This window comes from Lepisma saccharinum, chromosome 8 (assembly GCF_977018435.1).
Source record: "Lepisma saccharinum chromosome 8, izLepSacc3.1, whole genome shotgun sequence".
In the NCBI taxonomy this organism is placed as follows: Eukaryota; Metazoa; Arthropoda; class Insecta; order Zygentoma; family Lepismatidae; genus Lepisma; species Lepisma saccharinum.
Genome location: NC_139236.1, coordinates 59,619,166 through 59,646,655, shown reverse-complemented (window position 1 = coordinate 59,646,655; position 27,490 = coordinate 59,619,166). Strand labels below are relative to the sequence as shown.

Below are 27,490 nucleotides of genomic sequence, written 5' to 3'. Positions count from 1 at the left end.
CATATAAGAATGGTGTGTCAATCCCTTAGGTATGTTTAAACAAAATAGATAGAGAATAGTTATGCTATATATTAAAATATAAATACAAATTAATAGTTATTACCTACTGTACTAACATTAACATGAAGTTAATCAGTAAGAAGTAATGAATTTATAGCTGCATTGTCGAATAAGGTGCAAATTGGGTAAGTAAGCTAAGCTAAATTTCCTAATAATAAATATTAATAATAATAATAATTTCTCAAATTATAACATTTGTGGTAAACCACTCTGTTTAAATTTGGAAAGGCTAACAATGCCGTGGCGACTTTTGCTGCACATGCCTGTGCTAATCACCGAGGCTTAGCCTGGGCATGTTGCTGACAATTTTGATTATTCTAAGTGCATAAAGTGCTAAAATTGCCCTTTTGTAAAATTTCCCTGATTTTATCAAAATTTCGTTTATCTTTATCGTGATTTAAACCAAATGTACGTCGATTTCCCAAAAAATTTACTTACTATAAATATCTCTATGAAAAACGGGAAAATTTTGCGAGAAAAACGCAAAAAATATTCGTCTCGTTGTTCCTATGTAAAATTATTGGTCGTGATTAAACTGAAGTGCATAAATGCGACGTTTTACGGAAAAAATTTATCTATATAGAACAAAATATCCCTAACATTGTTTACATGAACTTCTATCGTAAAAATCAAATTCTAATGGCTGTATGCGTAACTAAACTGTCCCCATAAAATTTTAATGGACGACCGCCCCTGGCCGTTGTAATCTCAATGCTAAGTGTTTTCTGACTTCCAGCGTGTTCAAAGTACTCGGAAAAGCGCTTGAGTGCAGAAAAGGAATTCGCTGATACCAGACATTCTAAATTGTGCAAGGTTGCATTTGTGGTCGCTGGACGTAACTGAAAATTTCTCTATGGCGACAACGAGAGCTCTGGCAAGTTCGCTGCCGTGATCGGCGACTTCGGGGAAGTTCGGGTTCCGTTCGGGATGGGTGGAGGGGAAAAGGTCGCTGCTTCGAGCAGCGGCCAAAGGAACGGAGAGAGAGAAAATGCAAGGCGATGGTTCGCTGATACATTGAATGACGCGTAACTGTTTACAAAACTTTAACTTACTACGAACAAAGTCTAGTAAGCGCTGCGGGAGTTCGAAATAAAGTCAAGGACTTTGAAATGACGTAATACATTGGATGAAAAAGGAAAAAACTTCGCTGTGCTTGCGACAGCGTATTACTTGAACACTTCCGTGCTCGTACAATAACAACAGTTGGGAAGCTGTTAGCAAACTAAATGACTAAAAAACCTTGCATAAGGTACAATTAAACGTAAAAAATGAATCATACTTAAAATTTAAATCGTAATTAATATAAAATTTTAGGTGAACATGAAGTCGTAGAAAATATGGTCTGTAAACGAAACAACAGGTTCGGGAACCTGAAAATTTGGCTTACTTTCTGCTTTTAAAGTAACACTTGAAACTTTCTCGACTTTTACTGGTGACTGATTCGCAAATGACTCTTTAATATTTACAACTGGCTGAACACAGTGTGAAATAGGCAATTCACTTTCCATTTCGTGACTGTTTTGAACAAAATTAGGATCCTTGCTTACGGCAAATTTCTGAACTCTATCTTTAACGGATAAAATATTCTTCGGCAAATCTATACTGTCGTCTTTAATGACTAAACTATTTCTGGATGCATCCTGAACTTCTTCTTGTACCCTAGGTTGAATAATAATGGACTGAGGCAATGGAGGCGGAATTGGCGGATTCATTGTTTTCAATGGTACCACTTCAACAATTGGTGTAACATCGTCGTAAATCTGATCAATGGACGGTGGATCATTATTAAGTTTGCTTAACTGTAACTCGTTGGTACACTCATGGTCATAAGTAATAGATTTCTTGCGTTGACATTGAAAATAACAGATTATGAAAATTATAAAAATACTAATAATAAATGTTGTTAATAATAAAATTGTAATCATATTATAAGGATAGTCAAAGGACTTGTTCAACAGATAAATAAAATTAGAAGCTTTTACGTGTGGAAGTAATCCGTTTAAAATAACTAAAATCGCAATGATTTTCATGTTGCTTAGGCAATCAAAACAAACAGTTCTTCAAAGCTAACACGTACTTTAAGCCTGCCTAGTCTAATTCGTAAATATTTTAACTCAACTTTTAATTATTTCTGACTCTAGGCTCAAATTATCTGCGTGATTTATTTATTTAATATAATTTATTTATTCTCTAAATTTATTAGCACTGTTTAACTTATGTTATTTTAAATTTTACTGCAAACTTCTCTTATTTTACTTTCAGGTGTTAACTTTACATTTAAATTCTTTGAAATCAATCGAACCGTACTAAGGTACAAGGTAAGGAAAAAAATTGAGACTGATTTATTCCTGACTACCTGAAATAAAATAATAATTATTATTTATGCGATCTTTAAATGCATTAAAATACTAACATCACTAAAACTTGAAGAATCTTTAATTCTCTCTACTCATTCTAAAATATGCTTAGCATATTATTGTGGCAAAGCTTTAAACTAAAACCGTTGTGGTTTAATCATAATCATTCTGCGATGGCAGAATGGATTTCCAGGATTATCGGTTGCAATCCAATATCCGAAGGAAAATACTTGTTATAGGAGCGCAAAAATCTTGACGTCGACGTCTACATATTCATATAATATAAATATTCTCATAACTGGCGCTTAAAATTAAACTTTGCTAATATAATCATATACCTTCTTCTGAAGAGTAACTATAAAATTCCAGTGATGTATTCGCTGAGCTAGTATTGTTACATACTGCAAAAAACTTTTGTGCCGAAAGCACATTATTAAATAATAAGTCTGCTTTTAATCTTTAATATTATTAGTGCTATTTTATTATAAATTATTATTATGTTACGCGAGTGGATTTAAAATATTAGACCTGTTTCACTTTAATAAATGCCGTAACTTAGAGCAAACTTGCAATATTTATATTTAAAATTTTAAAACAATCTGCATTTTAAAGTTTTTAACATTCGAAGCTACAACGTGCTAAGGATAAATATTCAACTGTCAAACGAAACATTGTTTCGGACAAAGAAAAAAAAATATATAAATATACTAACAAAAAATATCTCGTTAATATGTGAGAAACGTCCACGCCGTGTGATGCTCTCATAATTCTCTTCTAGTTATTCAAAATAAGTTGGCTGTGCCTAACTTTGCTTAAAGCATATAAGTATATGTATATCTGTGTACGGATTCATTCTCGTCACAACTGCTTACCTGTGCGGATATCTCTCGTCACTGCAGCCTATTTATACATCTATTACTTCTCAACTAGAACTTTTAATTAATCGGGCGGTTTATACCCTAAATCACGGTACGCCACTCTAACTATATACGCCTGGCGTAATAGCGGACATAATTGTACAGCGTGTCGAGGAATATAATTAGCGTTTTGTTTCTTTACATATTAACATGAATTAAAATTTTCAGGCAATGTATGCGTAAGTTAAGGTAACGTAAGGCAAGTGACTATCTCGTATAAACTTGACTATCTCCTTAATCTAAGCTCCCTTCATGAGGTGCTAGGAGACTTCAGTCATTAAGAATATAAATGAGTGGTCCTCGGGGCCTTATTCGTTCCCAAAACTATATATGTATAAAATGTAATATCCTCGTTGCAAAAGTCTTAGCAGTCATAGTTCAAGCATTCTAAATCCTTTACAAGTTACGGTCAGTTTTAAACCAAATTTAAATTAAACTTTTAAGAAATTTCAATTAATAATAATAATAATAACAATATATTGACTCAAACAAGCATACTCTGAGCCATGACTCGTTAAAATGCACATAGTGCTGATTGACTCTGACTCGGTGGCACTAATTTATTTTCCTCATTCATAAATAACTTTAAAATCCACTTTTAATCCACGTTGTTAATTAATTAAAATGTTAAAGATAAAATCGTTTACTATTCACTGTAGCTTACTGCATCCTCATAACCAACGTTGTAATAAGTTTCGTATTCAAGATTATGTAAAAAAAATTCTAAATCACTGTCAATGCAAGAAATCTTCAAGTCTAAATGCCTATTCCTTATTCCTTATTTAAAAATTCTGGATGGTAAAAATTTCCCAGGTGGGAATTTGTCGTAGCCATGGTACCGGGTTCGTGAGTGAACCACAGAGCTACCAGGAGCAGATTGATAGGGAATCGTCCACGGACGTCCCTGGGCCGGCCACATTTTTGGCAAAATGGGCCTCCCTAAAATCCGACATCGAACCTTCCGCCATGCGGAATGCCGGACGCTCCTGATACCAAAGCGCCAGCCCGACGCGGGTAACCGCGACGGAGCTAGGACGCAGTTCCTCCGCATTCTTACATTTCGCTGATTATCGACCCAAACTTGAAGTCGATAAATTTAATCGAATTCATCCTCATGTTAGACTAAACATCTATCATGGCATATATAAATTCTTCTCCCCCCCATTAATGCAAAAAACTTTAAGCCCTATGTATTTTCAAAATAAAATATGGCAAGGACATACTAACGAAACTAAATAAATGAGCAAAATTTTGGGGTGGGGTTGAATTTAAAACTGATTAACAAACTCTTTTCATTCCTGTAAGAAATGAAAAGGCCCACGTATCTTCATCACGTAACGAGCTTTGGGGTGGGGTTAATTTAAACTGGCTAACAATTTCTTTTCATTTCTGAAAAAATGAAAAGACCCGCTAATCTCCACCACGTAACGAACCTTAAAGTTCGTGGGATCTTAAGAGCACCTAGAATGTTAACCAGTTAATTGATGGGGTGATGTAAACTACTCATCATTCATCCTCTTGATGAGACCACTCGTCATTGGCATGACGAGTTATTGCTTGGCATGCGAAAGGTACAAATTACACAAAGGAATTAAACTACTGAAAAGACAATGGCAACTCGTTGGATTTTGTGAACCGTTGAACCTGTATCATGGCTGGGTGTAGGATAATTACCTGTCTAACTGAAGTCTCTTAGCTGAATGAAAATAGCGAAGTCCTCTGTGAGCTTCTCTCCTATTTGTTGACCAGAGCGTGCTTCCACTATCGACCTCCTGCCTTGCTGACCTCCTCTCTCTCCCAACTCAATTCCCAAAGTCCAGTCACTTCCCAGCTTGTCTCACCTCTATATTCCCTGGCCATCGAGCTCTTCCTCGATGCCGAATCGCCGAATCGTGTTTATTATCATAATTGCTACCATGCAAACCGCTGACACCAAACCCAGAAGTGTTACCTATTTCCTGAATGCTCAGGAGGTTTGCATGGCACAACACAATGCATTGTAAACATGCCTAAGAGGCTTGAGACAGCTGAGAGAAAACAAGTGAATGCCCTGGTCAACATGAAGCGTTCAGAGAGACTTAATAAAATAAACATACAATCCTATGGATTGATACGGTATTGAAAATATGGGTCATTCATAATCAGAGCTTTTCACCACAACGTCTAAAATGAAGTTTCAAACACACTAGTCCGAAGGAGAATGGGATGTGTGCACCAGTGCTATCCCTTAAGTCAATTTCTATTTGTTCGAAATTATGTTTCTGCACTGGGATGTAATGTGGTGAATCGAAAATTTGCACACCATCACTTCCAAAAGTATGTTCCATAGGATTAATGTTTATAATACGTAATAGAGGGGCGACAGCATCTCCCACCATATGTGATTCCGCAATATCTGTGTAAATATACATCTGGGAAGGAATTTCTCTCACAACATTTGGAGGCGAGCGTCCAATTTTTACTTCTGATAGATCATCGGTCGGTTTAAAACCTAATATCCGTGCCAGTTGAGGTGACAATCGTACATTTATGTTTCTCTGCTTGGTAGATATATCAACAGTCACATGTTTGTACGCAGGATGATTTCGGAGACTAAAATTTAATGTTTCAGAATATTTATTGATTTCTGCAACAATGCTGTTTATAGATGCGTAATAGCCTTCGGATATTCGAAGTTCGTTCCATTTGACATCATCCATAGATTTATATTGAATATAGTTGTTAAATCTTGTAATGTTTAGTATTGAATAAGGATAATGCACTTCTACCAATGCCATCTCCCATTTGTTGGTGTCCAACTCCACACGGTTCTGAAGCTTTGTGGTGTAATTAGTTAGAGTATTACTTGGGAAATATTTCATGGAACTGTTACTAGGCAAAGTAAGGTAGAAAGCGTTTGCTTTTCTCATGATGTGTTATGAAGGTTATTTGTACCACTGATGAGAATACCTACAAAAATTTATGCCTCTCTCTCTCTTTTTTTGACTCCAAAAACGATGCGCTAATCCAACTGTCAAATAATCTGGAGTAACCTTTCCAATGAACTAACAACTTTTTACTGGCTCCTTTACCTTTGGTCGCAAGGATTTTATCAATTTCATGCATATCCGGTAAGCGGACCAATTGCAACTCTTCCGTATAAAATGTTCCATCGATTTTATGTCCTTGTAGATCTTTTAATTCATACACTTGAGGATTTCTTTTCAAAATACGTTCCACCACAAATATTTCTCTTGTCCAATTTTCCATGTAACCTTTGTCAAAGCGTTTTTTGGTTTTTGTTATTCTCACTGTATCTCCTATTTTGAATGGCATCTTCAATGACAATAGTGGAGATGAATCAGATTTGAGTTTTTTGTCATACATATTGTGCCATACTTTCAAAACCTTCTCAGGAGTAACATCTGCTGGTGCCATTTTAATACTCGAGTGAATTTTATGATTATAAGCTTTCAAAAGCTTTGGGAGTACATTAACATAACAGCTGGTTCTTTGCTTAGTAAAATACTTCCACATGCGTTCCTTTAAAGTTCTGTTGAATCTTTCAACAATACTAGCTTTAATATCAGGATTCTTTGTTGTAAAATAAATTACATTTTGTTTTTTGAGATATTCCTGCACAATACTGTTGGTAAACTCACGGCCTTTGTCAGTTTGTAATTTCAAAGGTTTTCTTTTGCTTTGTTTGAAAATTTGCTGGAAAGCCTTTTTTATACATACACCAGTTTTATTTTTTACAGGGACAGCCCAAGCATGCCTGCTAAAAATATCGATAACTGTGAGTATATATCTGTACCCTTTGTTGTGATTCCGCAAACTCTGCATGTCATTCAAGTCAGCCTGCCATTGGTCATCGATATTATGCACAAAATAAAAGTTTCTCGGAAATCGACGCTTTACAGGTCTATGCAAAGTGTATGCAGTTTGCTTTGTCAACCAATGTTTGATTGTTGACAATGGTATGGATTTTTTTACAGCTTTCCATAGTGTTGAAGCTGTAGAATAGGATGCTGGATGAGATGGATTGTACCAGATATTCTCTAATATTTTTTCGCTCATGGTTTGTATCTTGACCAAACTGGAACAGTACGTTTACGTTTGTGCCCTGGAAATGATGATACAAAAGAAATTGGTTCCTTTTCTTCTTCTTCTTCTTCTGCTTCTGTTAATTCTTGTGCCTCTTCTTGGTTAGCTCCGGACAGCGGAACATGGCGTCCGGGGTTGCCAAAAACAATCTGTTGAATAAACTCCTGTCTCCGGGGGTTACCTATATATTCTTGAGGAATATTAGATAACGCCAGAGCTCTATTGAATAGTTGCCACCCAACAGGATTGCTTGTTTTTCGTGGTCGAATTATATCCGATACTAGATCGACAATATTTGAGCCTTCAATTTTATTATTGTTAATAAAAACTGCCCCATATTTATCCCAATCAATATTACTATTATGTAAAAGACGTTCATACAACAGTTCGGCTTTTCTACGATACATGCTAGGTGTAGCAGCTAGAATTTCTTCTTTCATATCAGTCAACTTCTCAGTAGATTCTGTAATCGGAAGCGACACAGGTTCTCTTTGTTTTCGAGTAATAGACAGAAATTTTTGGAGCACAATACTGTAACGATTCCATTTTTCATCATCCGAAAGACCTTTGAGATTCAAAATTACTTGCATATCCTGATCCAATTGCGATAAGGATGTAGACGGTGCAGACATAACAGGATGTCTCATGTTATCCATAAATTCTTGAGGTATTATAACCATTTTTTTGGCATGCTCCATGTTCAGATTTCTTTTTCACTTAAATAAACTTGATAACACACCTCCTATTAAAGGGGCTAATAACGCAGGTAAAAATCCTCCGTGTTGCACTAGTATCTGTTTCTTCTGCTTTGTAGAGTGTCCTTTGGCAGAGAGATTACGTATCACCTTCTTGTACCGGCTCAATCTTGTTTTCTGAGGTGTTGAAAGAGGAACATTCCCTTTTAGAACATTGTAACAACACTCACAGATTGAATTAACTAAGGAAGAATCAGCAGCTTGTAATATCGCTGTGCGAAGTGCTGGTTTAGCATCCGACAAAACTTGGAGCACTTTAGCGTGTTTCACTCTTGGAGCCATGATGACAGAATAAACGACTAGTGATTATACTTGCTTTTTTTGTAGGAATATATACATAATTGATATCATCGTCGGGAAATATCCGCGACCGAAAACGTACTTCTTCCGGAGTGTTCTGCTTCAGATCAAACAGCAAATATCCATGGGGTTCAGCGGTGGCAGTGTAATATGCATCTTTTATAAAATTTGGATTCTCCGGGTATACTTGTCTAGATAAATAATTAATTTGGGCTCTGTCTCTTGGATTTTTGAAGCATACAATATAATGACTATTTAAAGATATATCCCTATTCCCTTTTCCCTGATGGAATAGATTTTGAGTGATAAAGAAAAGACTAATATCACGATGATGACACCCTTTTGTAAATAAATCTGTGACTCTTTGATCGCATTCCCTCATCTGATCATCGATAATAATAAGATGAGGTCCAGAATTTGGCACAAATTGGTCAATATTATGCATTCCTTCCCGAAATTGTACAAAACCAGGGAAATCATTGTATGCAGATTGCCATTCCCCGTAGCACACCAAAATATTGTTGAATTTTACATTTACCATTTGGGGTAAACACTGGAGAAAATGCTTCACAAAATATGTCTTTCCACATCCTGATGGACCAGCCAATATTGCAGAGAACGGGTGTTTCCACAAGCACTCCATTTCTCAAACTGTGAAGAATGTTTTAAATTACATATAATATAAAAGTCGAATGTTATGAATATTTTTCTAGTTGTTAGATTTTACTGATATGTTGTATCTTCAAATTACATATATATATATTATATTGTATTGTATTATATATATATATACACTTCATCAATAAATAAATATGCGTGTGTGTCTGTATATATAGATATATATATACACACACACATACAGACAATTTTCTTATAGTACAAAATTCATTTTACAACAGCACAACAAATGCCAGATAGCATTGTACGCATGCGCGTTTGTAAACCCCGCCTACATATTCCGAGCATCAGCGTTGTGTTAGATAGCTCTCCATTGTTTCAACAACGATAAACAGCTTGGTGGCCCAGATCAAATTGGTTCTGGAATCTACTGTAACGTGTACCGTCTACTTTGAAGTATAAAAAGGTGAGTTGCACAATATTACTATTTAGTGTCCAGCAATGCTGTCGACTTTAAATTTGCTTCACGGGTTAATATCAAATAGAGCCTTTGACAATCATCATGTTGGGGTTTTCGCAGCTAATGAATTACCTGTACATGTGGAACTACCAGCAGCGTTGATTGTAAATACAGATCCCAAAGATAGCCCCGGGAAGCACTGGGTAGCAATTTTCATAGACAGTAACTCCCGGGGGGAATTTTTTGATAGTTACGGAAAACCTCCACATGTGCATAACCATTTGCGATTTTTGGAAAATAACTCTAAATTCTATACGTACAACACTCATCAGATACAAAGTTACGGGTCTGTGTACTGTGGGCATTACTGTTTTCTGTATTTATTCCATAGAGCCTCTGGTAAACCCATGCATAAATTTCAAATTTTATTCCCAGTACCGATAAAAAACGACAATATTATAACAACTTATTTGCTGACTCGTAAATTAAATTTATAATACTCGGTACGTATACTAGAAAATATTGACAGTAAATACTGTTTGAAATTTTATACAAGTTACATATAGTCCTAATAGTATATTAATAATTTTGTAGCGTTACAGTTTACAACAGCTTACTTATAATATTTATCTTGTTTTGTGTCTTTACAGAACAATGACGCAATATCCAGAGATGGGATCTTTCAATGCTAGATTGTCCTCTTTCAGAAACTGGCAATCAAAAGAATTCCCGTTTGTAGAAGCTCTGTCCGAAGCAGGATTATTTTACATTCAAAAAGAGGATAAAACAGTATGCTTCAAATGTGGTGGAGGATTATACCGATGGAAATACAGAAACAATCCAATACTAGAACATCGTCGATATTTTCCATTTTGCCCCCTGTCTATAAACCTAATTTCAGATCGACAATGCGGTTGATGCTTTAATTAAATTAATTAATATTTGTTATCCAATATTTCCTCAATATGACGTTTATGATATTCTGCTGATTTTTCTCTCACCATTGATCTTTGTAATGCCCCGCCCCCTCCACCTTTTTTGTCCAGCACATGCTTGGTTTGCTACGCGCGCATGCGTCTCAAAAACACACCCACGCATTTCTTCAAATGTATACCTGCACGCTGCGACATGCAGTATCTCGCAGTTCTTAGTCATGGAATCCTCTATTTCGATGCCGTTGAAAAAAAGATTTCAACCGTACACTAATTTCAAAGGGGTTCTTCAGAAAGAGAGCGATCAGCATTTACCTGAAGAACAAAAACAAGTAACTAGTCTTATACGCCAGTCGATATTATTCGATCACGTCTACTATTTGAATGCTTCGAAAACAAAAGTTATCTCAATCGGACTTTCCTCTCATCTGGATTTCCAACCTGTGGTCAGGCTACACAGAAGCGGGGCGGCCGGTGTTGAACTACAGTTGCAGGAGTGGCACGCTCTTCAGGAATTGTTTCCAGTAATCGACAATTACATCGCTATTCCAGGTGAGCAGCCTCGTGTTTCCTACCCACTAAGTGAGCAACATGAATTGCTGATAACCACACTGTACAATCGCCGTCAGATCATTATAAGGAAGAAACCAGCTTACGGTTCCCTGGAGATAGTGTTCATCGCAGAAAGTTCGTGGCGGAACTTTATGAAGATATTTGTGTGCATCGAGCATGCGAAAGTTATGTGTGAAACAGTGTCGCCGTATCTGAAATCATATTTTGGAAACTGTGTGGAATCTTGCATTCTCGACCTTCGCGAACAATGTTTCGGTTGCACAGATATTTCCCCTGTCCATGCATGTAATAAGGAGAAGTTTGTGCTTTCCCATCTACATGGATGTACAAAACCTGAGCCTTTGTCTATACAAAACATCGACGGAAAAAGACTTTCCAAAGAAGTGTTTGTTTTTTGCGAGAACATGCTTGTGGAAAAAATAGTGAAACATTTTAATTCAGTGGTTGCAGCAGAAAATGGATATGATAGTGACACAATTCCTTATGTGGGTGAGTGAACAAACTTGAAGAATAAAAACTTGTTAAATAACATGCTGATAAACTGGTGACACAATATAAACATTTTACATATGTATGTGTGTGTGTGTGTGTGCGGCTCTTTTGAATTTTGTAAATATTGGTAATAAACAGGGATAAAATATATGTCTTGGCTTTTTTCACTTATCACCCTTTTAAAAATCCTCATGGTTTATATTTTTACTGGTAACAATCGTTAATAACAACATTAATAATTAACTATATAATGAAAAAGTGTGTATTGTGGACTTGTCGAAGATAAAGCATGAGAGCTTTTCTTCACACTGGTAAAACTCGGTGTTAATAACAACAATAATAATTAACTATATAATGAAAAAGTGTGTATTGTGAATTTGTCGGAGATAAAGCATGAGAGCTTTTCTTCACACTGGTAAGAATCTGTGTTAATAACAACATTAATAATTAACTATACAATAAAAAAAAATGTGTATTGTGGACTTGTCGGAGATAAAGCATGAGAGCTTTTCTGCACAGCGCTGGACACGCAAAGGCAAGTATCTTTATTTTCATTCTATTTCTAACAATGATTCGCTATTTTTTCTTGTCACTATAAAAAACTAATTCAATTTTTCTTTTATCACATCTGTCGCCATTTTGCTTGTTTTTGTTTAATTCCTCTTTATGCATTGAGGTTAATCGAAACATAACTTTAGACTTTTACATGGAATTGAAACATAGAATCTTGCCTCCTTTGATTGAATCGAACCTGTGACTCCTCTTTGATCACAAAACAATAGTGACGGCCATCTTGCTTATTTTACCTACTCTTTATGCATTTAAGCTAATCGGTACTGGGGCCCCACACGGCAAAACAACAGATTCTAATTTATCTTTATACATTAGCGGTAAAGTCTTTGCGTTGTAATCAAAAGGCATTTTGTTTTGATTTTTAATATCTGTTCCTGCCTAAATACTAATGGGGACTCAACACACTTCTTCTTTTTTTTTAAAAAAAAAACATCATTATCAGCCAATTTGACATTGTGAATCGAACCCGGGACCTTTTCATTACAGCATAAACATCCTATTTCCAATTAGTTCATTTTCTCTTTGTGCACAAAAAAGCTAATCGGAACTTTTAAACAAATACAATTGAATATCCAATTTTCACCAACATTGGGAATCGAACCCTCAACCACTTGGTTGAAACATCTCGCGGAAAAAAAAACACCCCCCGCGCCGCGCCGCGCCGCCCCGCCCCGCGCCGCGCCCCGGTCGCCGCCGCCGCCGCTAAACACAAAACGCGGCCGCCATTTTGATTTTATTCAAATACTATTTATGCACAGATGGACTAATCGGGACCTATAATGGCGGGACAAAATAATTGGCTTCATTTAACTACCTAGAGAATCGAACCCGCGACCTCTTCATTACCAGGCGACAACATTAACCACTAACCCAAGGCCGCCATATTGATTTTATTCAAACACTATTTATGCACAGATGGACTAATCGGGGACCTATAATGGCGGGACTAAACAATTGGCCTAATTTAACTACCTAGAGAATCGAACCCGCGACCTCTTCATTGCCAGATGACAACATTAACCACTAACCCAACTCGATTTTCGAACTCAAACATTTTGTTGCCTTTATTTACACCCAGGCTAATCGAGACCATTCAATATTGACATCGTCGACTTGTAATCAAGGGGTCCCAGATTCGATACTCGGTGGAGGCACATAGTGGTCCGAATCACCACTTTTCAACTGTAGCTCCAATCCTGATTAGTTTTGCCGTGCATAAAACGGACTTAAAAAACTAACTCAATCTATCAATCAATCAATATTGACTCTACCAGGAATCGAACCCTCGATGCCTCTTGTTTTACAGAGCAATAACCTTAGCCGCTAAGCTTTCGGGGTAAAGCACCTTCGGCGCCATCTTTAAATCATTTCTTCATGTCTTTGAATCATACGCAATGGTTGCGCGCGCATTTCCTCCACACACACACAAACATACGCACGTGTTAGGTTAGCATACATCAAGAAACAACGTGACAAATCCATTGACCCCCCTCCCCCCACCGCTTCCGATGTCTTCAATGTCAACAGTCACGTTCTGCTGCCTCAACAATAAAATCGCTCGTGGCCCGCTACCACCGGATGTAACATAACACCATCCGCATCGAATTTTTGCTGACGCGTAGGAACATAGTGCTGCCATTACTACTCTCCCCCATGACAATATAAAGCCACATGTTATATTTTCTAACAAGCTTGTGTATGAAGTTTCGAGATTTCAAACATCATTAGTTCAATCACTGACAACACATGTAACTTACATGAAACTGTTAGCATGTACCAAGCAAGAATTTGCTTGAAGGAGTGAAGTAATGGAGTGAAGATTTGCTTTGTGTTTTGTAAGAGAGTGAAAAAGGCATATTTTGAACACTATCATTTCCGAAATTCAACAAAGGTTATTTTCTCGTTGCATAACCCCTATTGCAATACGATTTCTTTTTTAAAAAAATGTATTTCCGAATTCTGATTTGTTGCATAGGTGTATCTTGCAACCGAAGGTGAAGTGTTCATATTTCCACTAAGTATAAGTACATGCAAGCATAGTTAATTATTATATTAGGCCTACAGAATGATCTGGAAATTTATTTCGAATCACATTGAAGAGTTTGGAAATTTGTTTTGCTAAAATTAGTAGCAACCCAATGTTAATAGTTTAAAATGGGTAACTTTTGTAAATCAAAAGTTGCTGGCCAACATACATACCGTACTATTGCTATGACTAATGGCCACTTGAACAGATCAGTGATACTATAAATAGTGGGTGGCACCATGATCTACCATGTTGCATATACAACATGTTTCAAAATTATTTAAATGATAAAAACATGTCACATGAAGAATACAACATAATCCCGTGAAATATATTCAAACACATCCTTCAAGTTTTTTGAACGGCCCCAGTAGTTCTAAATTCTGCCGCCAGGTGATCAGTTGAACAATGGCTGGCATTAGTGAGGAGAAAGCATTTTCCGAGAGTAGGTTCGGTCGGTCGTAATCGTACATGTCAGTTTCATACACGATTTCATGAAGATCCACCAGCAAAGAACTCTATCGCATTAGTGTGCTGCGGTGCAAACCAGTTGAGAACATATTGAACCTGCTAACTCGACGAAACATTTCTGGATGGAGCTAGATAACAGTATTGATATGTGCAGAGTGGGGAGTAACTAAGGGTGCTCACATTGAGCATTTGTGAGTTAACTTCGCGTGGCACTTAAACTTGGACAGTTACATTACATATGTGTGAAATTGTAGCTTATAGTGAATATTTAAGAATAAATTGCGAACTGAAATCGTTCAAATCATTGTGATACACCCTGAACTTTACACATTATTTTGAGTCACCCTGAACTTTACACAGTATTTTGTGTCACATAAGAACAGCAAATACATCCTCCCAGTGAAGAATAAATATAATATGGAAGGTTATTTTCGCACACACAGTGCAGATATTTTGCAGCCACTACATTTCTATCTTTATGCAATTTTTGAGATTGTGTTAATGATGCAGAAATGTTATTATGCTATCCATTACCCGTTGCTGCTATTGAAACACAACATGATGTATAATGGGTAGAAGCCGAGAATATCCCAGAAGCAACTCATATATCCCCAGGTAGATGTGAGGTACGGTTCGCCATTGGCCAGATACCACGACATGAACCCAGAGATCTCTCCCGGCATCTCCAGACAGATGATTAGATCAATCACTGCCGTAAATGAGAACAAGGCGAAACCTGAAAGACAAACTTTTATTTAAAGAAAAGGAAATAGCAGTAGTAAAAAAGAAAATAAAAGAAAACACTTTTCAAAAATAACAATTTGCCAACATTTTTCCAAAATTGCTTCTGATCAGTGTGTCCGAAAGTGTTAAGCTATACTTGTTGAAGTTGAAATTTGAACACATGTATGTAATTGTAGATTACATTTCAGTACACACATGAATCTATAAAATGTGTTCAAAATATTTAAAAAGTGTTAAGGCGCTATCAAATTAAATGCGTTGTGCTACTAATGAGATATAAATATTCCTAAATATTCCTAATATAACACATAAATATTGCTTCTGAATTCTTTTCCGCAGAACGTGTGAAAAAAACAACAACTTACCATTAAAATAATTCTTTTTGTACACCTATTATTTCGAGTGGGTAGTAATGTAGCCGTAAAAATTGTACATTTTATGAATGGTTGCGTAATAAGTTGCAGATTATTATGTACCCATACAGCACACACATATCCAGGAGACGTCTAATGGACGTCTTCTGAATATTGGTGCTGAAATTCTGGATATCCATAGGATGTCCAATAGACATCCATAGGACGTCACCTGGATATCCATATGTCCATCCGGGGGACGTCCATAGAATATCCAGGAAGGACGTGTTTTGGACATTCTGTGGATCATTTTTGGATGTGTTTTGGACATTCTATGGATGACTTTTGGACATTTTTCGGACATGAGTTCACGTGATAGAGGTATTTTCTGGATGTTTTATTTCATTGTGGATAAGGATGTATATTGGACTAAAAATGTACCTAATCTGGACATTATGCTGATATTTTTCGCACATACTTTGGATACGAAAAGAACATTTCTGGACTAGATTTACACAAATCGAAGACCTCGAGTACACATATGTTTATAACAAACACTCCACTCTCTCTCTCTCTCTCTTTCACTCACTCACGCACACGCACTTACGCACACAAATTCAAACACACACACACATCTATACATCCGAAAGGTACTTTCTATTCACACGTATAAGCGTAGTAAGCAGCGCTTATTCTTCACTACCACACAAGGCAACGTCCTCATACAAACTGTAGTTGTGTTTGAGACGAGACACAAATAAAACCTCGTGGCAACTTTCACCTGCTTGGCTCGTATGCGTTACTCGCTAAAAAGACAATGGTCCTATGGGCAACGCAATTCCTGTGGGAGATGTTTTTAATTTACGATTTATTACTGCATAACAGAGTTTGAGTGCTAACATAATTAAGACTAGATAATATGACTGAATCTTAACACGCATATTAAACATTTATGTCAAATTTGTGATAACACGTGGACGTAATACCACATATCCCATGAATAACCAGAACGAGACGTCCTATGGATATCCAAGATGAGAGATTCTCTAGATAACCAGGACTGCTATCCAGAATGGGACATCCATAGGATGTCTTATGGACATCCACAATATCCATGGATCTGAATTGCACACTGTGGACGTTCTATGGACGTTGCTTGGAGATGTGAGCTGTATGGGTAAGTACATAAATGTATAACAAATATCATATTTTACACATGGACATGATAGTTATTATTCTTACCCAGTGGCATATTCAAGGGGTTGTAAAGGGCGTGATCCGTCCTGAAATGCTTCAATAATAGAAAAAATCACAGTTAACATCTTTTGCTGATTTAAATTTGTATTTCAATTTTGCAACACTGCTCTTGTATTGTCCTTAGGCACAACACTACATTGCATTGGTGATGTGCATACTGAACTCAAATAAATTGGCACGGCAGGCTTAAAGAAAATCTTGTAGGTATAGGAAATGAAATCGTACATACACCACTCTCAATTTAGGTGCATTTCAGAATATGTTTTCTTTTCTTTTTGTCCTTGGTGTTCGTAACGCCGTTTTCCTGCTATTTCGAGTGAGACGAAAGTTATTTATTAGCTATAATTGAATGTAATTCGTTATATGTATTTACGCGTGACTAAAACAATTTATTTTGTTAAGCATGCAAAAACAAATAGTACAAACACATACCATAGTAAGTCCAATCTTTTACTTCCTTTATTAGGAGCTTGCAGATTCCAATAATTGTGCCAAGAATCATTGCTATCAGAACAACAACGATGCCCTTATGTAGAGATTCAACGGTATTGTTGAACACGTAGCTTATGGGAAACGCCATTAAACTGACGACTATCATCACTATTGTGTTTCTCCACTTTTCGTGTTCCATTTTGAGTTTTTCTGTGAACATTGAATATACAAAAATATTATTCTAAACTAAAAAAATATAAAGTTTTCGCACAACATATTAATAACTGGATTTTATTTATAACATTATATTTTCACCATGAGGTACTGAATTGGAAATTAGCGTACCTACTTACCTTTCAACCAGTTCATTAACTGATTATGTTAAGTACTGTGCCTTCATTTGGTTACTGTGCCGCTGGAACGCGTCCCATGTAGAGGCTAGAAAAGCTCCGCTTGCCGGCAAAATCCTCTCAACTCATTTGGGAAATTTCCAAGCCTGTATATAAGTTTATCTTCGGTAAACACACTGAGGAACACTGTAATAGAGCTTACTCTGATGAACATGTATCCAGAACAAATTAAAACATGTCATCTGTATCTGCCTATGAATGTCAGAATCGTCAGCATATGGGTGCATATGTCATGTTCTAGAAAATATAATATTCGCTTCCGTGCAGAACGCTAAGGTGAGATGAATTTTCACGAGTGATTCTTATCTGTAAACAAACTCCTTCAGAACAGTGAGGAGGCGACTTTTGAGGGAACTTTCTCAAAAGATGTGAAAAATGTGCGGAGTACAAGGAAAATATTTTCAACAGCTTTTGTGACAAATGTACATGATGTTTTGTAATTATGATAGGTTTTGATTAATATAAGTCTATGCTCTTGAATTGAGGGGTAACACATTCAATTTTCCCGGCAAGCAGCGCGATTGTAGGTGCTACATGGGCCGCCATTCAAGTGGCACAATGACCAAATGAAGGCAAAGCACTGAAAGTTGAAAATAGTCATTTGAAGTTAACATTCAGTCATGTGATATACACAACGATTGTTTGTGTCTATTTCGTTCATTGTCTTAACGGGGAAAAATAACTGACTGTACAAACCAGTGCTGTAGTAATCATAATGTTATCACAATGCTCAAATGAATCTTTTGCTTCTGGCGACGTGATGCTACCCATTTGTTGGTTCCATATGTATGTACACAGGAAGTGCCTCTACGTATTTACACTCTTTTATGAGGGATAAATGAACATTATCATTGTAACAATAAATTTAATAAAACAAAATTAATAATATGTAAATTACATATTCCTCATGCAAATATATTCATGCGCACTGTTACATGGATGACTATATTGAATTTTCATTTCCAAGAAATTTTTATTGCGTTTTGCAACACGTATATTCGCGGCCTATATGCATTACTACCTCAAGTTCACTTTTTTTACATGTTACTTTTAAGTGTGTAATTTTACCTGATGCATGCATGTATTGTATGTGCTCTGAGGAAGGTCAAGGGAGAACATTAAATTGCATTACATGCCTTACTTTCTATAAATAACCATTTGCGCTTAACCTGTAAATACCCAGTGTCACCTACAGGTGCAATAATTTCGAAATATCATTAAATATACAAATTATAACAGATTTATTTTTTATTTTTGTAATATTCTGTTCCTTAATGCTTTACCATGACGGTGGCGTTGGACAGTGTTCCGCTCTTGTGTCGAGCTCTGTAACTAATTGTTCGAGATGGATGATTGTAGAGACGAGATATCTCTCACTGTTTACGGTTCAAATGTCAATATAAAGCGAAAGACATAAGTTATCATTATCGAATTCGCAAATTTAGTTGCAAGAACATTAATAGTATGTGATGTAATTGTTGTTTTTTTTTAAAAAAAAATAGTATTGCGTATTATTATTACATTCATAAACATTTAGTGTTACCTGTAGGTGACACTGGGCATTATATGTCAACACATAATAAATTAGTTTTGCGGAGTATGTGGTGGAATGCATTTTTTTACATCCATCAGTTCTTACACTTTAGATTTACCAAAAAATGACAAATTTTGTAAAGTTAGAAACTATTTTGATTTACTGAATTCCAGTTTTATGAAAAACTTCTCCAGGTGTTTCTCAAGTCATGTGGCAATTCACAAGACAGTGGTACGTACCATGCTATGGGTGACACTCTTCGAAACATATTATACACTGAAAACCTACAAGTTTGGTTACAAGATGTGGTCAGCAGCTACAAGAAGTGGTTACCTGATATCCTTGAACCTTACAAATGTACAAATTCATCACCAATGAGGCTCCAAGGTGAGATAATTTTGGGAGCAGTTGTAGTGTTGGACATGGAATTTCACTTGCGAAAGGAACTAGGTCCATACCACTGAAATTACTTTACTAATCCCACACAAAGTACAGAATCAAGGGTGGGAAAAGTGGGTCTGTGTCATTGTGAATAACCAGCAATGTGATCGTTATTAGATAGCATGGCAATAACATAATAACTGTTCCGTCAAATCGTCAAATCCGTAAAGGATAATCCTGTTACAAAGATGGACAGAGTAGAATCAGCTCATGTGAAGAAGTACAAAATCCAAGTGGACTGTCCCTCCGTAGTAGAGAAATACAACTAGTACATGTGTGGTGTGGATCGTTTTGATGAGAATGTGTGGTCCCTAAGTATTGCTCTCCGGAGTGATTCCCTCTCCTTGCATTTGGATTGGATGCAGCATGCCCAAATGAAATGCATGGTTATTTTTTAAAAAGGGAGCAATGGTAGGTATAGCTACTGTGACTTTAGAAGAAATATATTGTACAAACAGAGAGATATGTGGCAATAGGTCAGAACGAAATGTGTATCGCGGAGTTCCATTGAGTGGGAGAGTTCTAGCTGAAGCTGGACTTGGTGCACATGTTGAAGAACTTGTTCATGTTTACTGCAGTGAGAGGAGATGTGACAACTGCCATAAACACACCAGAATTATGTGCCAAAACTGTAGCATTGATTTATTAGTAAAGTGTTAATACAATAACAAGTTCCATACCTGAAAAATATGGTATGAAATATTTGAGTGTGTGTTGCATATGATTGCAGTGAAACCAGTAGCGGCCTCTGCCTATTCGCACATTCTCACGTGCACATCCAAATAAATCTGTAATGCAAATCATTATTACTCGTATATACTTATTTATTGAACTCTATCTCCTTCGAAACATCAAGTGTTCCCACGCCGCTCCACCAAGAGAGATGGTGGAGAATCAGTGATGTCAACCCGCCTAGACCGAGCCGTGCTTGGTGCTTGAACTCAATGTTAGCTTGGCTCCCTATGACGCTGTTGCAGCAGTCGCTTAGAGAACGCTGATTGGGTCTTTTGGGTTGAGCGCCGTGTGAGGGGATGTTGTATCATTTAGGAAGGCCGTGAACGTAGCGATCTGTGTGCGAACAAATGTAGTGTTGCAAACCCATTCCATTGGAGATCGTATGACGGAGTCGAGGCAACCGATACATCATTGCAAATTGAGTTTTGTAACGCCTCTGTTCAAGAGAAATTCAAACTTCAAACGTTGCACTCCATCGTCAACTTGGAGTGCAACATTGCCCGATCTGTTCCAAAATGGGCTTAAAGTAATGTACAGGTTTCGTACAGTTTTGAACACCACGAAAAAGTTTTTTAACGCCTCGGTTCAAGAGAAATTCAAACTTCAAAATTTGAACTCTAAGGTGACGGTTGATATCCACACTCTCTGGCGTAACAAGCTGTGGGCGTAGTGGGCGACTGCCCAATGCTTCACGCCTGAAGGGGCCTCGGGTGCCGTAGAGTTGATACGAAAAATGTAATTAATATAAGTGAGGGAAAATATGGAAGAGGCTTTTTTTTGTCAATAAAATTACAACATTCTGGTTTTATCTGGCTTTAATTTCTAGTTAAACGTTATATACATCAAATCAGGGACGTAACATATAGGCAGGCGGGCTATAAGCTTGAGGGGGTCCAAAAAAAGTAAACATTTTTGTCGTGTTTCTCATGTGACACATTTACGCAAAAATTCATGATAACTTGCTTGGACATTTTTAACCATTTATTCTTTTCTTGAATAAAAAACACTTTTCTTTTCTTTTTCTCTAGACCTTGCACTCCCGATTTTAATATTTTAACAAAGAACCTCCAACTCCCACGAAGCAACTCTGAGACATTTAATTGCTTGCGTTGTTTTCAACCCAAGGAGGACATGGATAATAATTCTTCCTAAAGCTTCACATTTCAACTTCCCGAAAACAGAAAAATATATTTTCAGGGCGAATGAAATTATTATCATTGTCGACAGCGATTCATAATTATTATTTAAATTTGATAATTTGCTTACGTATCTCTGAAGATTTTGAATCAATTCACAATGAGATTTCAAATTTAAAGAACGGACGGAGGCCTCGCATTATGATCTCGCCCAGGGCCTCGCGTTTTGTTGCTACGCCACTGACCACACTACTTACATTCCAGGGGTTCCGGGTTCGATACCCGTAGGGAGTACATTGTGGTTCGGATTCCACTTTAATCTGCAGATGGAATCCCGATTAGCCTTTCTGTATGTAAAGTGGATCTTAGAACCAACTCAACTTCAATAGCAACCACCTTGCAATGTAAAGAAATCAATTAAAATGGACACGGTGTGATCAGTTTTAGCAGTCGTAGAGCACAACGACAGAGGACTTGCTGAAAGTAAGATAGTCTCGTATCTAGAACTAGTTTCAAGAGGGGTGAGAACCAAGTGCCTCCCATGTGATAATAATGTTAGTAGCTTATTTTGTGCTGAGCACTGTTTAAGACCTAATACAGCACCAAGTAATAAAGTGTAAATTTACATGGATAAAATATGCAAGATGTAAAATAATATAGTGAGAGCAAAGTATTTACATTTCAAACTTATAGTTTTCATCAAGACCTTCTAATATACCTCTCATGGTAATAATTGTTTACTGTTAATTCATGCTCGGTCCATCAATGGGCTGGTCTCTGTGTACGGAGTAGCAAGCACAGTGGGCTGCGATGCCAGGGGTCCTGGGTTCGAATCCCGTTCTGGACATGGTTACCTTTTGTGAGTGTCCCTTCGTCGATTTCAACATATCATCACTCATCCTTATTTTCGCGATTAGCCAAAAACTGGCAGAAGTGCGAATTCAAACAAACGAAATCAATCTGGTAAGCAAGCACATGAATGGCCACTGGCCAGATACACATCCACGTCCAATTTGTACAATAATAGAAATTATAAAAAATATTATGAATAGGTTAATCAGATCGACATGTCTGTTAATATTATAATTATTAAAAGAAGTGAATTATTTATTATTATTATTATTATTATTATTATTGTTATTAGCTGAACAGATATAAAGATGACATGAGAATAGAAATATAACACCATGTACTAACTTATGTCTAGTAAAGATCACTGAAATTTGTGTCAAATAGCTATCCTATAAAAGAAATGAATGTAAGGAAATACCTTTATTATTTATATAAGTGGCATAGTAACGTGCTTCATTTACGGGATACCAAATCCAACCTATGTACGTGTGTGGAGGGAAGGGAGCATTTCATTTCAGAATAGCGCACATGATTTCCTGTTTATTAAGACTCGCGTAATTTCGACGTGGCCTTTGGCCACGTTTTGTACGCTCGCATGCGTGACCTTCGGCCACGTTGTGGGTGCAATCATGTTATAGATGGGGTTCCTCAATGATCTTAATGACTTTGAAAATATCTGCATGTTGTATTGGATGATGGGAACATGTGTATAATTTGAAAAGTTTAGAAAGTAACTTTGTGTGTATGGGCTCTAATAAGGTACAAATATTCAAAATATTGTTGTCTATTTTCTTAATAATGAACTGAGTAAGTAATAACCTTTTCAAGATAATTAGTTGGATGTTTTGCATAAATGAATTCAATAGCGATTAAATTGAAAATGCAATATTTACGTCTTTTGTAATTTTCTCATTTTTGAACGTATTTCGATAATAACTGTTTTCCGTCATTCCCATCAAATTCCTACCTCTCGTCTGTAATAAATTCTGATGCTCGTATTTTGAAATTCGAAAAGTCTAGCATAATTCCCTTACAGTAGTTTTCGGAGTTAAAATAAATGTTCTTTAAGTTCCCTAGCAACGTCCGTTTCCATGGACAATAACAAGCACGGCAAGCTCTACGGAATTGTTTGTTATCATGCCTCTAAACAGTTAGTTGTCCTCTTCCGTAGCCGAGCGGGTTAAGGCGTTCATTCGTCTTGAGATCGTTCGCTGCGGGACGGCGGAGGTTCGAATCCGGCTCTGGTCGGAATTTATTTGGCCTACGTATAGGGCCGGTGGCAACCCACCATCGTGAGGAGATTGGGGAGCTCCGAGTGAGTGAGCGTAATCCGGTCGCAACGGCTGGGGGTTGGTCGGGCGACCACCCGTCACCCTGCAGATCTCCACGCCCCCCTGGTGGCTCGCGTGGGATTGAGGCCAGCAGTCGGTAGGTAAGCCTTGGCCCAATATTGGGCTGTTGCGCTATTGGTTTATTTAAACAGTTAGTTAAAACAAGCACAATGTACATATTTTCGCATTGAGTATAACAATATATACGTAATTGTATCTGGGTTGAATCTTCTTCTTATGTAGATGTCACCCTTGTTTGAGGCACCTATTCTAACCAGGAGTTCATTCATCTGTGTGTTACTGATCTGTGAGTAATATAATGTATCTCGATAATTAAGAATTGAAGCAAACAATGTATGCTGCAAAAAAATGCCCGCGGCAACGGCTTGCTAAGGATATGAAAAAGGGCATTTTCACCCTTAAGGAAGGGCAAAGTGAGCGATTTTTAAATTTTCTCGGCCTTTTGGAACGATTTCATGGGGTGTCGTAATTAAGATTTTGGAACTGGTTTAAAAAGGAGATAATTTCTGGGCAAATGAAACTCTGTGTGTGTGTGTGTGTGTGTGTGTGTGTGTGAAAACGTGCGCGTGCGCGATTTGTAATTAATACACTTACAAGGGAGGTTATCTAAGTGTGTCCCTCCGATTTCCATGAAAATTGGCAGGTGTATAGAGGGACCCAAAGGAAGAAATACGTGTTTCTTGGTTTCGGCTAAAAAAGGGTTTTAGGGGGCAAACCCGCCCCCCTCAAATGTCAAGATGAGGAGAAATTGAAGTGGGGATCTGACACCGAAACCACGTAAATATGGCATGGGAAGAAACAGGGGGCATAGGGCCCCTCTATACACCTGCCAAATTTCATGGAAATCGGAGGGGGACACAGGGGTCAGATCCCCACGTCAATTTGTTTTCATCTTGACATTTGAGGTGGGTTATGTCCCCTAATGCAGTTTCTTTTTCAAGTGTTGTTCCTAAAATACTTTGCTACGCATAGGCTAACACATTCGTGCACAAAAATAATCTTACTTGTTTAACATAAAATGTCAGAGGTAATTTTGTAAATGCCATTGAAACGAATATGTATTCATTCGAATGTATTGGAAAATGGAAACACATAAATGTGAGACATTCCATTCCAGGATGAAACCTTTAACACATTTAACAAGATAGAAATGTTATCCAAAAATTATACAATTGTTCTACAGTTACAGTTTTAAAAATGAAAATAAAACATTATAATACGATATGCAGTGTTATAGTATAATTACAAAGTGTAAGACTAACAAGGGAGGTTATCTAAGTGTCCCCCTCCGATTTCCATGAAACTTGGCAGGTGTATAGAGGGGCCCTATGCCCCCTGTTTCTTCCCATGCCATATTTACGTGGTTTCGGTGTCAGATCCCCACTTCAATTTCTCCTCATCTTGACATTTGAGGGGGCGGGTTTGCCCCCTAAAACCTTTTTTTAGCCGAAACCAAGAAACACGTATTTCTTCCTTTGGGCCCCTCTATACACCTGCCAATTTTCATGGAAATCGGAGGGACACACTTAGATAACCTCCCTTGTTAGTCTTACACTTTGTAATTATACTATAACACTGCATATCGTATTATAATGTTTTATTTTCATTTTTAAAACTGTAACTGTAGAACAATTGTATAATTTTTGGATAACATTTCTATCTTGTTAAATGTGTTAAAGGTTTCATCCTGGAATGGAATGTCTCACATTTATGTGTTTCCATTTTCCAATACATTCGAATGAATACATATTCGTTTCAATGGCATTTACAAAATTACCTCTGACATTTTATGTTAAACAAGTAAGATTATTTTTGTGCACGAGTGTGTTAGCCTATGCATAGCAAAGTATTTTAGGAACAACACTTGAAAAAAATATCTTGTAGGACGAACTAATGAAAAATTTATTTGCAATCGAAGATCATAATACCTTTTAAGGTGGGGTGATATTATAATGGGATTGAGATACGAAACTCTCGGATCCGGAACTTTCGGATCCGGATCCGTTTGGCCATCCCTAATACAGATGAGATGAGTCAAGACGTGGCAGAGTGTCATCTTGTCTCGTGTGTAATGAGGTCGGCCTCATTCCCGTCTGAAGTTGTAAATGCTTACCTCTTTGTTGCCTCTGTGTAGTTTCCAAAGTTGATCTTCGGTCCACTTTATGCTCAGATTGGATAATCGGGAATGGACCTACAGTCTAAAGTGGAATCTCAGACAATCTGAATTGTGCTTCTAAAGGGGAGCAAACTTGTGACCCTGTGATAATCAGTGTTTGGAAGTAACTAGTTACAAGTAACAGTTACTTCTTTGATACATTAATTCTTGCAAACAATAGATGAAGAGGAAAAGAGAAAGTTGTTGTTCTAAATTTATCTCCTGCCGGTGGTCAGTCGGTAGGCTCCAGCCAGGTTCCAGGAATTTCAAGGTTTATCGTATCCCCTTTGGTCCTGAAGCCAAATTTTTAGTAAAATGTTCACAAAATTTGAAGTTTTGGGACATTTGCCACCTACCTAAAGATAATATTGCTGTGTTTCCCCCCCCTTAAATTTAGAAATATATTTAGAAGAGGTATCAAATATGATACCTAAGGATTCAACGAGGAAAATGTTACTTCACAAGTGGTATCATATGTGATACCTTGGGACTCAATGAGGAAATTTAATACATGACAAAAAAATGACAGTAGTAACGTTTTTATTTAAAACACTCTACTTTCATACCCTTGGATATATTTCAATTTTCATGGGAATGATTTTACATTACTTTCTACGAACAGTGGTTGGCGATTGGGGGCGACGGGGAGAGGATCAGTTGCCACCAATATTTGGCAATTTTTCCCCCACACTATGCTAAACCTTATGTACCAAGGGACAGTAAACCTTCTTCCCCCCCAGTTTTGACACTTTGCCCCCCCCTAGTTTTGGTACCCAATCTGTGGATGGAATATCCACGCACAAAATTTGAAAAAAAAAATCAATATTTGTACAATGCTTCTAAACTTGTACATTTTCTTAAAATTTTGAGCTCACCTCAGTGAATGATGAGAATATTTTTCTTATGGACATTAATATAATAACTACCTTCTGATGAAAAGGAGATAAAAAACACTTTGCGTGTAGCACACTGTACAAAAGTGATACCATCCCATACAGGATTGCGACATTTTGGCCTATTCTTTTGTCTTTTTTACCATACCGTGGTAAGTGAGTGACTGCTGGCTTACAGATATGGCTGGAATTGTGTTGGTGTTTGAGGCCTCTTTTCCTGTGTAGAGAATCATTATCTTCAATTATAACACCATTAAGCCTTGTTTCCATGATATGAAAAACTCAATATGCTGACCAAGGCAGTAATTTATTTTATTATAAAACATAAAGTAAACGTAACGTTTCAACCTTCTAGCAAGGTCTTCTTCAGACCCTGCACCAAGTACAAATGTAACAAGATACGAAAACAGGACGATATATGTACACAAACAATACTCTCCTCCAGACTATTAGAAAGTTGTTCTGGAACATTCTAGCAGGTCTTTCCCTTGACAACTGTACTTTCACCTTAAAGGCTAAACATATTTACTTCCATCTAGAATGTGGTTGGACTCTCTATCTCACGCTCTTTTTCCT

The 27,490-nt window shown here is 37.0% G+C and overlaps 1 protein-coding gene across 2 annotated transcripts in view; it reads right to left on the bottom strand.

Annotated features, from left to right (window-relative positions):
• The window catches only part of LOC145991492 (transmembrane 6 superfamily member 1-like), a 76,635-nt gene that overhangs the window by 24,493 nt on the left and 24,652 nt on the right, over nt 1-27,490 (bottom strand). Inside the window, exons 1-3 of one of the 2 annotated variants that reach the window (XM_083127509.1) lie at nt 23,482-23,551; nt 17,407-17,616; nt 15,155-15,356 (exon numbers count right to left, since the gene is read on the bottom strand). In XM_083127509.1, the coding sequence (XP_082983635.1) occupies nt 15,155-15,356; nt 17,407-17,605 (401 nt within the window). In that variant the 5' untranslated portion in view covers nt 17,606-17,616; nt 23,482-23,551. Of the gene's footprint in view, nt 1-15,154; nt 15,357-17,406; nt 17,617-23,481; nt 23,552-27,490 lie in introns of those variants that run through there. The other variant, XM_083127508.1, reaches the window with a different exon arrangement.